The sequence below is a fragment of the Falco naumanni genome, chromosome 1 (assembly GCF_017639655.2).
Source record: "Falco naumanni isolate bFalNau1 chromosome 1, bFalNau1.pat, whole genome shotgun sequence".
In the NCBI taxonomy this organism is placed as follows: Eukaryota; Metazoa; Chordata; class Aves; order Falconiformes; family Falconidae; genus Falco; species Falco naumanni.
Window position 1 is genome coordinate 19,480,142 of NC_054054.1, and position 13,735 is coordinate 19,493,876.

General features: G+C 40.4%; 2 protein-coding genes across 2 annotated transcripts in view; both read right to left on the reverse strand.

Annotated features, from left to right (window-relative positions):
* The window catches only part of FAM149A (family with sequence similarity 149 member A), a 32,893-nt gene extending 31,228 nt beyond the window's left edge, over positions 1 to 1,665 (reverse strand). The window contains exon 1 of the mRNA XM_040583892.1: positions 1,252 to 1,665. Coding sequence (XP_040439826.1) covers positions 1,252 to 1,274 — 23 coding nt within the window. The 5' untranslated portion in view covers positions 1,275 to 1,665. The remainder of the gene's footprint in view (positions 1 to 1,251) is intronic.
* Positions 1,666 to 3,125: 1,460 nt separating this feature from the next.
* On the reverse strand, positions 3,126 to 12,622 carry TLR3 (toll like receptor 3). The gene is made up of 5 exons (XM_040583860.1): positions 12,513 to 12,622; positions 9,183 to 9,631; positions 7,579 to 7,770; positions 4,144 to 5,969; positions 3,126 to 3,487 (listed from the first exon to the last, which is right to left on the reverse strand). Exons 2-5 carry the CDS (start codon positions 9,624 to 9,626, stop codon positions 3,259 to 3,261), a joined length of 2,691 nt encoding a protein of 896 aa, XP_040439794.1. The 5' UTR covers positions 9,627 to 9,631; positions 12,513 to 12,622; the 3' UTR covers positions 3,126 to 3,258.
* Between the last annotated feature and the right edge of the window lie 1,113 nt (positions 12,623 to 13,735).

The window sequence follows — 13,735 nt, forward strand, 5'->3', positions numbered from 1 at the left end:
GTTCTCACAAGCTGGAATAAATATGCTCTGACCAAGCCTTATGGAATAGGCCCACATCAATCTAACAGCAGCACAATCTGCATTTATTCCTCACCATGCCAAAAAGCCTTGGCTGAGCCACAGTGAAAACTGCACAATTGAGCACATGGGTGTGTAGTGTATTTGGAGTGTATTCACCTCGGCTGTAGCCCCAAAGCAACCCTGCATGAAGACCTGGAATAGAACCTTTTCTGACCATCATTGTCCGTAACTTGTTCATTACTCCCCATCATTCAAGAACCACAAAGCCAGGTTCCACCCAAATCTACAGACCTGAGCATCCTGCCTCACTCAAGTCATTCAGATACTCTGCTTTCAATACAGATGATTGCTTTTTAGTCCTAAGTACTATCTTTGACACTACAAGTTTGGAGCTCTTTTTCATTTATTTGGTATCCACCTCCTCAACAAATCAGCCTAATACAGTCTCAGGCTGCCTACAGCAAAGAAACCACCCAGCTCAGATACAGACCGTTAACTCTTTGCCACAGTAAACCCATTTATTTACTCTAATTAATATTGCCAAACAAATGTACGGGAGCAGAGCAGAAGCAGGTAACTTCCAAACAGGGCAAATTTATATGAAAATTTTATGTCAGGTATAATTGATGATTACGGTTGGCCCCGTGCTTACTGCTTTTGTGCCTTTTTTGATGTTAGTCAAATTCTCATTGTAAGTCTTTATAATTTTTTTTCCTGTTGTAAATTATTTTAAACTAAATGTAGGTACTGAAATAACTGTTTAGAATGCATCATCATAGTTTTATCATTTAAAATTATCTTCCTTCATCAGCAAGTACTTTTAGTTTGCATCCTTAGCTATATTACAAAACTATGCACCTGTAACACATTTTTTCACTGTTCTGAGACTGACTTTGGGGGCCATTTGTAGCAGCAAAAAAAATCTTCATAGGATTTAGACATGATGTCATTTGTCAGGGTTTAAGGGCCAGAAAAGTCCATTTGATCATCTGGCCTGAGCTCTTGTATCACATTTCACTTCAGCGTTTCTCCATGCGTTCTCTGCATCTTTATGTCATTTTTAATACCTGTGTGAACTGCTAACATTTTCTAAACAATTTATATTGATGTGGAATGACAACTTTTGCTACTGTGTGTCATAACAGATTTAGGAAACAGAGGAACCCTTTCGCATGTTAGTCTTTAGAGAAACAAGGACTGACGTGTGTATACCTGGCACGACATCCTTACCTGCTCGCCTCCTCAACTTTCATGGCTTAAGCATGAAGAAAGAATTTGTCACTTCACCTGAAAAGGTCAGAAAGATGAGATGAAAGCATCACAATGGAGATAATCCTATTACTGTAATTAGGGAATCATCATCTATCACTTCAACTGTAAACAAAGCCTTTTTTGTTTTCATTCAGCACTTTCTCAGCAAGTGAAGACCGTCTGCATCCCCTTTCTTCACTCTTCTGGTGCGTGCAGAATCTACTTCATTAATTATTTTTCTCATTTATTTTTTTTATCATCATGGGACATATAAACCTATTAAACCCAATGTTTTTCATCTATGCATCTAATAAATCATGAGGAAAAACTGCTTAAAAGGTTAAGTATTGAACTATCTGAAAGCTGTTTTCTAAAGCAGTAAAACAGCATTCTTAGAGTAATGGTGGTATTGAAACTGACGAGGGAAATGCTAGGGGGAAACAAGCAATTTAAAAATATTCCTGAGCTACTGAAGGATCACACGCCTACTCAAAATTGAAAAAGTTTTTACAAGGTCCTTGAAACAGCAATTATATATTAACAAAAACATACAAATGACTGTCTAGTGTCTAATTTACCATAAATTGTACTCAAACACTGAAAAAATGGCAACCAGTCTCAAACATTATAAACATCCTTTCAGAGCACACTTTGCTGGTTCTCAGCTCCCTCCAGATCAACCTACTAGCCCACAGGTTTGAACATTAATGCTCTGGCAATTGCCAACCAGCCCATGTTTCTGTAAAATATGTTAAGGAAAAAACAAACTCGATAAATATATAAGAAATTACACTACAGAATTCTATCTCATTTCCTTATAATTTTCTTTTAGCTATCGAAGGCAAAACTATATACAGTCATAAAGAAAGAAGAAAAAAAATTGAAATTAATCTGCTTTAGAATTTTTTCTCCCACTCTACCTGTAACTGTCACAGAAATATTTCCAATACAATTTAAAACCGTTTCTTTTGGAGTGTTATGTTGTTGTTGTTTCACTGGTAATGAAATTACGGTAGCACCACCTCCCACAAAGCTGTCTTCTAGTTATGCTACAGAAATACCTATGCCTTCACTCATTTTATACAGGTACACCAGCTGTGCTTTTGCCATGTTTCACATTGATTTCAAGTTCTATTTAAAGGCACACATATAGTTTTATGGGCATTCAAAGAATTAAGGTGACATCTCTCAGTATAAATGTGCTTCTGCCAGATCTCTCTCTGAATTTCAGTAAGGAAGAGTAAAAAAAATATTAATCATACCACATTGATGAGTCAGTTGACTCATTAGTCTGAAAATCTGTTTTTGATAGTCACCAGTACACCCATAAGGCATAAGCAGTCCTTCACTGCATGCCCTGAACAGGCTGCTCACAGGGTCACATTTCTTTCCATGGCTTTTTCTTAAAATAGAAGTTTTAAAACTCAGTTTGAAACTCTGCTACACTCCTTGGTTTCAACTACACAAATAATTTTCCATGTTTCTTACTGTGCTGCACAAGGGAAGCTTACCAGTTTTAATTTCACTGGATCTGCCCATGTTTTATGAATGCAAGCAGCAGTGTCCACTCCACCTTCTACACAGAATTTGCCATTTTATCATTATAACATTCTCTTTTGCATATCCCTTTAGAGAGTCTGTGTCTTCTTCTGCACTACAGCAGGTATTTTTTCCTAGAACATCAGTCATTCTCACTGGGTTTCTGCCACATTTTTGATACGCAGACTGAAATGACTGTTACTCACGATCCACTATCACTCATGATCCACTATCACTCATGATCCATTTTAACATGTCACTTCTGTGCAGGTGAATGAAAATCCCAGCAAAAACACGAACATAAGACAAGTAAATTGAAATTATAGTGACCCTTATGTATCTTTACAGCATGACAAACTTTTTCAGGTCTCCCTGAAGGCTTGATTTCCAACAACAGAAAATACGCAATAAAATGAACCCTATAATTCAAATCTGTGCTTCCAGAATTCAGTGCGCTTTACTGTTAGACTTAAGTGCGATCACTAATTGCTGATGAAACGCACTGACTCGTTCTTTCTGGGCTGGCCAGTTCAAGATGCAGCGAGATCGGAACATTCCTCTTCTCAGGTGAAGTGCATGATACAACTTGTAATCCTGGATATCATCAAGAAAGATCAGTATGATGGAGTCCCGACTTTGTTCAACAGCTTGCTGAAGAGCGTGATAGACCTTAAAACTGAAGCAAAAATAAGACAAGAAAACATGTTTTCTTTCATGTAGAGGGAAAAAATGACAAACAGTTCTTTAAATAGCTCAAATAATAGCACACTGCAAACTCAAGGACTAGACTCAAACAGGGGTCTTAATGTCTATTCTAGGATATAAAATTGTCATTACTTAAATTAATTACCTTCTAACCAAAGAAAAAAATCATCCTCTAAAATTATAACCTAAGTCTACTGTATTGATATAGCCTTGTTTAGTAAAGTTCCTTTCTTTTCAAGATCGCTACATAAGAAAGGTAAAAGACTCATTTATAGGCAAAAAAAAATCATCTTTGGATGCCAGTGATGTCACCCATTATTGCCCTTTATCAAACATCTAATTTTAAGGAAAGCAATTTTCACAGGTGACAGCTTGATTTTTTTGGAAAAAAAATGAAATTGACTGAGATATTAAAATTTCTACTAGCGTACATGTGGAGCAATTAACTTCAGATAGAAAGTATTCTGAAGACATAATATATTAAGTAAATATAAAAGTAGAATTTGCATGGTATTTTTTACTAAATAGTTTTTTTTATTAAATTACACAGAAAAAAAAAAAGAACCTTGTTAAAAAATCTGTTAAGAAATTTTCCCCCTCACATACAATATTTCATATCCTACTCACTTTCTGCACCAGGGATCCTGTAAGAGGTGTTCAGTCACAACAAAAATAATCTTCCTGCTCATTTTTATACTGTTAACTGTGGCTTCAAATTCCGATACGCCTGCTTCAAAGTCCCGTTCTTCTAAACAAAACCTAATTTGAAAGTGGGGATTTTTTTCCAGAGAGATGAAATTCTTAGACACCCAGTTCTTGTCCTGTCTTGCATGAATAACATAGGCATCATAATGAAACTCTTCCTGTTGTATGTCAAGTTCTTTAAAACCCAGTATTCGATTTACTGAAATATTCCAGTAGAAAGCTACTCTCCACCCTTCAAAATGGATTATAAGAACAGTAAAAATGAGTAGCATCACGGTAGTGGCAGTGATCACAAACAGAAGTTTAAACGGAGCACTGTCTTTGCAGGCTGAGCTATCAAAATGCAACACCAGACTACCGTGATACTTAGCCGGGGTGTTGCAAATGTACTGGGACCGCAATCCAGGCACATATGCTCGGGTCACATTAAGCCATTCAGCAAACCAAGCAATGCTTTCACAGGTGCAATCAAAGGGATTGGAATCCATCTCTAGTATTCTCAAGCTCTTGAAGGCTGGGCCAAACACTTTTTCTTCAACTGAGGTTATCAGATTTTTCTGAAGGTTCAATGAATTCAGAGAGGCTTGGTCATCAAACAGAGTTGCTGGAAGCACATTCAAATTATTGGATCCTAGATCCAAAATTTTTAATTGAAACAGACCCTTGAAAACCTGAACTGGAATCTCATCAAGCCCGTTTGATTTTAAATTAAGAATACGCAAGTTGGTAAGACTTCTTAGAAAAAGAACAGGGCCACCTGGATTTGCATGTTTCCAAAGTCGATCTAAATTATTGTGCTGCAAATCCAGAATGTCAAGTTTGTGAAGTCCATCAAACACATCTTCTTTCATGTTTGCTATGTTGTTATTGCTGATGTCCAGGACAGTTAGATTTTGTAGAGGGCGAAAAGGCGAAGGAGAAAGTGCCAGATTACTGCAACCTACCTTCCTCAGCATCAGTTTTCTAAGGCTTGGGACAAAAATGAATGATTCACTTCGCAAAGCCACGTTTTTATTATAGGAAAGATAAATAACTTGTATATTATTGAGACCTTTAAACTCGTGACCTGTGAGCTCCTGACTAATTTCATTGAGACCAAGATCAAGAATTTTCAGGTGTCCCAAGGAGGAAAATGCCCCACTTTCCATTGTGGAGATTCTTGTTTTTGTGAGGTTGAGAACGTGCAAACTGGAATTAGCAAGTGATGAAAATGTTTTATTAGTTATTCTTTGTAAGTTTATGTTGCAGTTACAGAGACTCAGGTATTTCAGGTTGTGCAGACCTGTGAACATATTAGCAGTAATTCCTGGAAAATTATTATTATCCATTATAAGGTACTCCAGGTGGTATAACCAGTGAAAGGAAAAATCTTCAATTTTCCCATTAAGTGAATCTATCAGATTCAGATATTTGAGGCTGGATAATCCGTAAAACGAACGTGAAGATACATGAAAGTTATTACGCTTCAGGTTTAAGTACTGTAAACTTGAAAGCCACTGAAATGAGTCATCTTCTATCACAGACAGAGAATTTTGGGAAAGGTTTAAAACTGTGAGATTTGTTCCTTGCAGACCCTGGAAAGTTGACTTGCCAATGTACGAAAGCTTCACATGGCTCAGTGAGAGGTTCTGAATCGCTGTGTTTGATAATTCTGTACAAAGTTTCTTTGTGCGATTTTCACCAAGTTCAACGTTGTTCAGTATGAGGCCAAAAAGATTTCCAATTGCATGTAAACATCCTACGTGAAACTGAAAGGAAAAGAAAGAAAAAAAAGTTTGACCTAAACAAGGGGATTATGTAAGAAAGTTGATCCCTAAAGCTAAAATTTGGAAAGGTTTTCAAACGAGATTTTCAAGCAGAAAGTAACTCCTACACTCAGATTTTTCCACAGCCAAGTTCAGACAAACATTTCTTGGAGTTTATACTTCTTGCAATAATAGTTCTAGAATTTGTAACATGCTTATCATAATTCTGATTAGCACTTTTTTAGAAGAAGTGCTTAGTGAGATGAAAGTTAAATCTCATTGCTAAAACTCTTTCACTAGAAGAATCTTAGAAATTGAGACAATCTCTTCCTTCAGCTTTCTTTCATTGGCAGCTGCCAGGAATATCAATATACTACTGCAAAGCCAGATGTACTGTAAAAGAAGTTATTTCGGCCTTTCAGACAGCCAAGAAGAAACACGGTTTCTCTGTGTGAGCAGAAGCTACGCTCGTGGAATGTGATACTACACACTTCCTTCCACAGTTCAGATCACAAGCCTCCACTGTAGTGCTGGCCTCTCATCTTGATTCCTGTATCAGCTGAATAATTAAATACTCCATTGGTGAGAATTATTCAAATGCATAAGGCTGCTTTTCAGACAGCAGTACTGTAAAATCAGAGCAGCCCAAACTAGCAGAGAGCAGCGCTGCCCAAGAAAGGCGCAGTTCCATCTACTCATCTACACACATGTGCCAATATGGCCATACGCGCAAGTCACACACTAAACCAGCCAGGGAACCAGCCTGACTGCAAGCTAACCAAGCCAAAAAATCTGCAGCTTCCCCAGTGATCTAGTGCATAGCCTCATTAAAGCTTGTACCAGAAAGAGGGAGGGATGAAGCAGTCAGGGGAAAGAGGACAGCAGGGCTGCCTCTCACCCGTGGTACAAACTTACACCACTTCAAAATATTCTTCTAATTTTAATGTACATGTTCTTTACAGATCAGTCAACTGGGAAATAAACCAAGCAAATGCAAATTCAGCATTCATATGCTGAGGGTCAGCCAGCTTAGAGCTGCTACACATACCATCACTCTTCAAAGAATCGTGTTAACACCAAGAAGTGGCTCAGAGAGAACAGTGGGGTAGGTGGCTAGGAAAACGCCCACTTGCTTTTTTAAAGGCGCAAGTACTTTTCTGCAATGATTACTTCTCTGGGGTACCCCACATGCACAATTGAATGTTCTCTTTGATTAGGAAGTGACCCAGATTGTATAACTAGCCTTGCGTATCACCTAATATTGTACTTTTTCCCCACTTAGAAAGTATGTCAACTGTTCACCTTCAGCATGTACAAAAAAAGTCCTGCATAGAAAATATCCAGTAAGGGTTCACACAACTACTTGATCTAGCTCTTGCTTGTGACCTCTGATCTGCATGGAACCAGCTCTTGCTGATTTCAGTGGGACAAAAATAATTATGTGTATCACTACTGGAGGTCAGAAGTAATGCTGTATATGATAGAATGGTTTTACCGTGGACCTCAGTGAATAAAAAAATGTAATGTAAGTGCCAGACAATCATAAAGGATAAATCAGGATAGTTCCATTTTATACTTACGACTGTTGAATTTCTGTTGAAATGCTTCCTACCTCTGTCAGTGGATTTGATGACAAATCAATACTATTCAATGAGGTGTTGCTAAGAAAACTGAAGTCTTCCTTTTGTAACTCAGTGATTTGATTGCTATTCAATATGAGTTCACGAAGGTTCTCCAACTGTTGCTGTATTCCTAAATTTGCTGACTTCAAAAAATTATGAGATAGGTCCAAAATATTCAAGTTCTGAGGAGAAGACGCAAGCAGAAAAATATAAAATTATTTTTATTTTCTACCATACAAAACCATCTTGAAATATTGCATTACAGTCTAACTGATTAGAAATTAGTTGCAATACTACAATTAAAATAAATTTGTAATATAGAAATGGCAGCTTTCAAGCTCCTGCAGGAAGAAGCCTTCTGTATCTTCCACACCTGTAACTTTCACTGCATTCATGGTCTTAACCTGCTAAAATATCTACTGCAAACCAAAGAATTACTTTATCTAAAATTCCTTATGTTCACTAAAAGCCCTCCTGCTCCTGTGATAAAAGCAAAAGTCTACAGCTGGCTGCAGTTACAACTAATGCAATATTAAATCTTGTATTCCACCCTTTTCACTGTGGTCCACCCCATAAATGGAAGTGAGGAATGTGAAGAGGAGCCCAGTAGCAGCCTACAAAGACCAGTGCCATACACTCCAGCTCATGCCCAGGTGCTCAGGCTCCTCCCACCGAGAAGGAGATTCTGCCCTACACGTGATTCCACAGAATGTGCCTTGAGGTGCCTCAAGGAGGCCTCCATCAGTAATGGGGCAGCAGCAATGTGAGGAAGGCCAGAACTTCCATCCCGTTTCCAGCACCAAAGCTGGCTGTACTCATTCGTACTTCATTGAGAGTCAGCAGTCCTATGATGCAAGCCAATACATTTTATGTAACTGCACTGGAATACTGAGTTTAGCAGAAAAGTTCAGACTTGTTCAAAACAACATGCACACTCATTAGAATGTTGTACAACAATTAATAACCATGCATTTTCTGTATTTTCTGTTGTCCTTAGGTCCTTTGTTTTGCATGATTCCCTGCCTGGTGCAAAGACAATGGAACAGTCTCTTCCTGCCTCCTCTGCTGGTCCCCCAGCCTCACAGATGCTAAAAAGAAAAATGTTTAACCACATGTAAGCTACCAGGAAAAACAAAGCTAAGAGTGAAAAGGTTTTTACTCTTTCTCAGTCCCCCAAGTCCTGAGAGACACTACATTCAGCCTGAGCAATGGCTTTCATGGTCTGAGTAATTACACCTTGACCTTGACAGCTTAGGCTAGCTACCATGTTTAGACCCCAGGCAACTCAGATTCCAGGCCATCCATTTTGCCCTATATGTCACCTGCTGCTGCTATTCTCTCTGCGCTGTATGAAGAGATGCCTTTATGGCATGCAACAGGGAAAAAGGCATGGAAAGCACTGACTCATAAGGAAGGCTGAGACTCTTAACACAAGAAGCCACTAGGCCTTTTCTTTAGAAAAACAATGAAGGAAGATTATATGGTGGGTATTTCCAGATGTAAATAAGCAGCTGTTCTGCTATACACTGGAAGATAAGAGTATATTCCCCATTTATACTTCATTTACATGAAAAGGTGCATTTCTAAAACTTACCTCCAGGTTTTTGAAAGGATCATTTTTTATATCTATTCTATTGTATCCTAGATTGAGTTCAGTCAGGTTGGTGCAGGAAGAAAAGACTCTGTCAGGGAGCTTATGCAATTCATTATGTTCTAACTTCAGAATCTGCAACAGGGGCACATTTCGGCACAAATCTGGTTGCAGTTTAGAGATGATGTTGTAGCCTGCATTCAAGTAAACCAGTTGGCTGTACTGGGTCAGATTTGCAGGACCTAGCTCTCTTAGCTGATTATGAGAGATGTCCAAACCCGTTATATTGTTTGGAAGATCAGAAGGAATTTGAGTCAGCTTTAGGTGACTGCAGTCAGCCATTTCGTATCGGATCTGACATTGCTTTCCAGCTGATACACAGAGCAAGCAGACAGACACCAGTCTCACAGATAAGCTGCTCCACTGAAGAACTGCACTTCCCATCATTTTATCTGCAAAGGTAAAATGAACACAGTACAAATTACAATAATTTTGACACAGCTTATATCTTAAACTGAAGATGAAGCAAGCCAAGCCCAAAAAAGGTGTAGCTTTATGCTGAGTAAACTATTTTTCACCCATAAGGTAGCATTCATTTCTGCAGCAAATGCCAATAATCTCTCTAAATTACGTTTTCTATAAAAACAATAGTATTGTCTCATGTAAAAATAATTATGTTCAAAAAAGCTACCAACACTTTACCTATTATCAATGCAAATTTCCAACAATTTTCGCTTTTCTGGTTAATTTTGCATTGCTTTAACATGCATAAAATACAATAAATATGACAAATAACACACAGGCCCCTCAATGTTAATCACTGAGCTCTGAGCTTAACCACACTGATAAATATTTATAGTTAAAGCAGTAAGAATGCCTAATATACCATTTAATTTACAATTCTTGCCAGTTTTTTAACAAGCCAGCCACACAAAATTATGTCTTTCCATCCCATAGTGAAAGAAGAAATACCAGGCTACAGAAAGATGGATGAGAAAGTAAGAGCAGAGGAGGAAAAAAAAAATCAGTACCAACCTAATCAGAGAAAGAAATGGAGAAGAGACAACGCGTAGAGAAAACACTGTCCACAGATTCAATACATTTCTCCAAATACTTCCAGGAAAATTTACACATTTAAGAATTTTTATACCCCACCCCATATGTTTGGAGCATTTCCATTACGATATCAACCTCTGTCCACTGGTGCTCCAAGCTTCAATGGCTCTTTTAGGCATTACATTTCCAATGAATCTCAGACTTCACATTTTATTCAGTTTCTATTTAGTATCCATAAGCTTTACATTCACCTGGTGATCTTTTACATGGCTTAATACTAGATAAGGAAGAAAATCAATTCCACGCAAATTCTGATTGGGATAGAGCTGTGAGAGCTGAGAAGGGTTTGACGAGCCTGCTGAGTCATACAGCTTGTCTAATTAAATAGCATTTCTGGTAATCAAGGGAAAAGTCCAGTGTATCTTCCATATCATTCTCTTCAGAATTAATGTTTAGCAGAGGGAGAAAAAATACTTTGGGAGTAGTTGCCAGAATATTTTTCCATGCTTTAGCAGAGAACAGTAAGCTTAGGTTCCTCCACTTCAGTTTTTTCTTTTTGTAAAAACATAAAGCTTGTATTTTCACCCCTGAAGCTTTGATTGTGTCTCCACAATCTCCATATACACAGATCTGTATGGCCTTCTGCCAACCAACATGAAACCACCTGCAACCTCAGCCTACCAGTGAGTAACGCCTCAGCACAGTGGGCTCCCAGGCAGAGAAGACTATCAGTGCCCCACTACAGAACAGGCTACAGAAGGGAATTTAATCTTACTAGTCTTAACAGGAATCTAGAAGAGCTTCTCCAAAAACTAACTCCTAGGGACACGAGCTTAGTTCTGTAGCTTACGTTTTCCTTTGCTTGGAACCCATGTTTAATTAACATGATACAGCTTTAAGCACATTAGATTACTGGTCAATAGCAAACAATGAAACATGACACAAGAAATTAAACCACCACATGTTGGGGGGGGGGGGGGGAAGAAAGCCTTCAGAACTGATGTTTTTTTAAAAGGAGGACTTTTCACTACCATAACAAAACACTCTGAGGAACTGACACGGTAATCTGCAGAGTTTAGCAGGTCAGACTTCTGCAGAGTTTGGCTCCATAGGTGACCTGCCTTTTCAGAGGGCATGCATCAGGACTGTTCCAGTGACAAAAAGCCACATTACAGTAGCCAGAGGGGAACCCTGAGTGCCTCCATGGGACCAACCTGGCCATTTAGGGAGAGACATCAGTAAAATGCAGTGGGAGCGGGAACACCAGCAAGGGAAAGAGGGACCTAGATAATTACAGAAGTATACAAAAAGGACTGCAAAAGAAGATTTAAAATAAACCTTAATTAAAAAGCAGTTCTTGTCTGGGTACTGCACGTAGGCCTGACCCATCTCCTGCAGCTCACACAGCCTGGCTCTCCACTCCCCTGCCACCAGCAAGCAGGGAAGGGGAGGACCAGCAAATACCTGAACCTGAGGGTCCTGCAGCCAGCCTGACATGCTACAGCTGCTGCTCAACACTGCACCCCTGTCCCTGTAGCTGAGGAAAATAAAGGACAACTTGTCCTGCCTCACTCCTCTGCACCCCCGCTGCTGGAAGAGCTAAGGAAAACTAAGGGGGAGCTTGTCTCTAACAAAAGCTTTACCTCTGGCCCGCATCCCTCTGAGAGTTGGGTTTAGGGAGATCAGACAGCTGCCAGGCTCCTCGACAGCTGCTGCTAGCTCATCTTTATGTTTGAAAGGCATAAAAAATGTACTGCACAAACACAAACCGAGTCCTTTGGCTGGCTTCCAGCGAGGCCTGAAGGGCTACACTTCTCTCCTGTTTCCACTGCAAGCAGCCTGGAGCCACCTTTCAGTGTTCTGTGCTCCGGTCAGGGATCCAGTGGAGAGTGCATGCACCCATTATCAAGACTTAAGGGATGGTGTTACAGAATAACCAATAAAAGGAAGGATTTTATTTGTCAATTTTAATGTAATGAGCGAGAACTTCAAAAAACTGGAGCACCTCCTAGGGAGGGCCAGTCCCTCTTCACCTACATTGCCATTTCTTTTTTTCAAAAAGACAACGATACCTCCTGCCAGCTGGGACCACCACATCTGGGCACAAGCACCAAAGCACACCCGTGAAGCAAACAGCAGCGGCACTGGCTTTTCTAACTTGGAATTTAAGAGAAATCCAAGATGGAGGAGATCGCCCAAACTCCTGAGCAGTGCTTTGGCGTTGTACCCCGGCTACTCGCATTTATTACTAAGAAGGGAAGAATGCCATTCACTTACCGCTGCGCGCTTTATCTCCTTCACTTTGAAGGCACCCAGGCACTGCACAAGTTCCTCAGCACACCGAAACCGGGAGGAAACACGGTGCCCGGAGCGGGAAGAAGTGAAACCGAAAGCGGGAAGGGGGCGGCGGGGCGAGCGGCGGCAGCAGCGCGCGCGCTCCCGGTCCCGGTTTCCCTGACCTGAAATGTTTCAGGGGCGCCGGGGGTGGAAATGGTTAAACTCCGAGCTGGGCTGGCACTGACAGAACCAGATTGCAGCACAGAGGTGTGCCACCGATGAGCAGCATCACACAATCCTGCTGGTAGCTCAATTACGATTTATTCCCAGCTAATTCCGCTGGCTCCGAAAATCCTCGAGACCGTGTTCCAGAAGCAGGCATGCAGACTGACGGGTTACTGACATAGGAATATTACTCTTTCAATGTGCAGAGCACCAATACATTCCTAGGGAGCCACATAAAGCATCCCTTTTCAAAAAGGAATTTATTCACGTGAGAGAGCAATATGTTACATTTTTAAGAGCGATAATAAAATACGTTCGCTTGTATTAAAAATAATACAATTTTAAAAAAAAAAGTTCTAGGTACAGCTTTTAGATGTGTGTCTTTTTCATACTGCCTGTGAATTCCCATGTCCCAGCTTTCCCAGGGACAGGACCATCAGCGTCCTGGCGGGGGACTTCCACAGCTGGATGTGACAAGGTGCTGCTGCTTCAGCTGCAGTGGCGCTGCTGCATCCTCCGCGGGGCGCATCGCGCCGTGCTCCGGACACACCGACACCCCCCGGTTCACCTGACGTTTCTAGGTAGCCGTGCTGTCTCTTGGGTGGTGAGTGGCAGCTGCAGACCCACCCAGAAAAGAGTAAACATAGGCTCTAATTCTTCAAAATGTTTGAAATTACAGCCTGCAGCAATGCGTTAACTGCCTGCCCACCGGGAGCTCTGGGGAGGGAGGGAAGACCCTGCTGGTTTCTAACTTATATCCCATTAAATCTGGGGCTACTGACAGAGCTGCTGCAGAGCCCAGGGAGGCAGGCTGGCTTCCAAAGCAGTTAGGGCCCTTACTTCCTACTCCAGCTCTCTGAGTTCTTTCAGCAACTGCCCAATATAAATTATATTTATTCTTGAAGTTAGGACACTGAACCTGGGACCAGAACCAGGGGGTTGAGTTGGAGCTTTGGAGCTGAAAGGCCCTAAAGCCTGTTTCGTTCCCATTTCACAGT